This window comes from Tinamus guttatus, unplaced genomic scaffold (genome assembly GCF_059628265.1).
Source record: "Tinamus guttatus ecotype Peru unplaced genomic scaffold, ASM5962826v1 Tinamus_guttatus_pri_ptg000423l, whole genome shotgun sequence".
NCBI lineage: Eukaryota > Metazoa > Chordata > Aves > Tinamiformes > Tinamidae > Tinamus > Tinamus guttatus.
This window is the reverse complement of record NW_028288957.1, coordinates 3,603,380-3,604,586: the sequence shown is the minus strand read 5'-3', so window position 1 is coordinate 3,604,586 and position 1,207 is coordinate 3,603,380. Positions and strand designations below refer to the sequence as shown.

At 72.1% G+C, this 1,207-nt stretch overlaps 1 protein-coding gene across 1 annotated transcript; it reads right to left on the bottom strand.

The window, feature by feature from the left end:
* Positions 1–221: 221 nt before the first annotated feature.
* Positions 222–923, bottom strand: CLDN23 (claudin 23). Its single transcript, XM_088531545.1, has one exon. It carries the CDS (start codon positions 921–923, stop codon positions 222–224), a length of 702 nt encoding a protein of 233 aa, XP_088387671.1.
* Between the last annotated feature and the right edge of the window lie 284 nt (positions 924–1,207).

Sequence of the window (1,207 nt, the reverse complement as noted above, 5' to 3'; positions counted from 1 at the left end):
CCCGCCGCCGCAGCACGAACCCGTTCCTCCTCATTTATTTCGGAATGTGCGCGGCCCCGGCCTTGGTGCAGTCACGGATCCTGGTGTGCGGCGCGCTTGCAGGGAGGCTGCAGACATCCAAGATGGGCCCGGGGGCCCTTTGCAGTCCTTACTGAGGTGGTGGCGGGGAACATAGGAGCCTGTGCCTGTAGGGCGAACGACCCGCGCCCGCCGCTCCGCGGCTACAGGTCCGAGTCACAGGGCAGGGTGCTCCTCCACTGCCGCCCGTCCCGCTCGTCCTGCAGCACGTCAGCCGGGTTGTGGTAGGTCCCGGCGGCGCTCTGGCTTGCGGGGACGGGCACGGGGCTCGGCGGCGATTTGTGGGCCCCCCACTCCGGGCAGCAGCGGGGCAAGCTGAGGGCCAGCGCCAGCCCGCCCACAATCTGCAGGCAGCTGCCCAGGTAGCTCAGCACCAAGCTGTAGCCGGCGGCCAGCGCGCTGCCACTCGGTGCCGGCAGCGCCCACAGCTCGTGCGTGTACCAGGAGGTGGGCACCAGGCCGAGCAGCCCTGCGAGCAGCAGCGCCAGCCCTGCGGCCCCGGCCAGCGGGCGCCGCGGCTCCCGCCGCCAGCAGCGCACGCCAAGCGCCGCCGCCACCAAGGCGAGCAGGGCCAGCGCCAGCGCGGCCGGCATCATGCCCCGCGCCACCCGCACGGGCACCTGCTCGAAGTAGCCCAGCTCGTCGGACTGCCCGCAGCTCCGCTCGTGGCTGCTCTGCCGCTCGCTGCACATCTCCCAGATGCCCTGCTCCTGCACCAGGTCGGAGGGCTGCTCGGGGATGCTGCTCACCTGCCTCCAGGCAGGCGTCAGCGTGCCCGTCAGCATCAGCAGCAGCCCGCACGGGCACAGCACCAGCCCCACAATCATCGCCGCTGGCGTCCGCATGGCACCCCGAGCGAGGTGCGTGCGTGGGAAGGAGGGACGGGGCTGGTGGCCCCGCACTGCTCGGAGTGAGCGCTGCCGGGCTCCCTGTCCTCCAGGGAGGAGGAAGTGCAGGTGGGGAGGAGCCCGGCGAGGGCTGGGCTTGCGGGGCACTGGCGGCAGCACCCTCGCGTGGCGGGGCCAAGGACCAAGGGCGTGCGGGGGACAGGGGAGCTTTGGTCCGCTCGCTGCATCCAGCAACGAGCTCAGCAGCCCCAGGGCTGTGTCTGCAGCTGGAACCTCTTGGA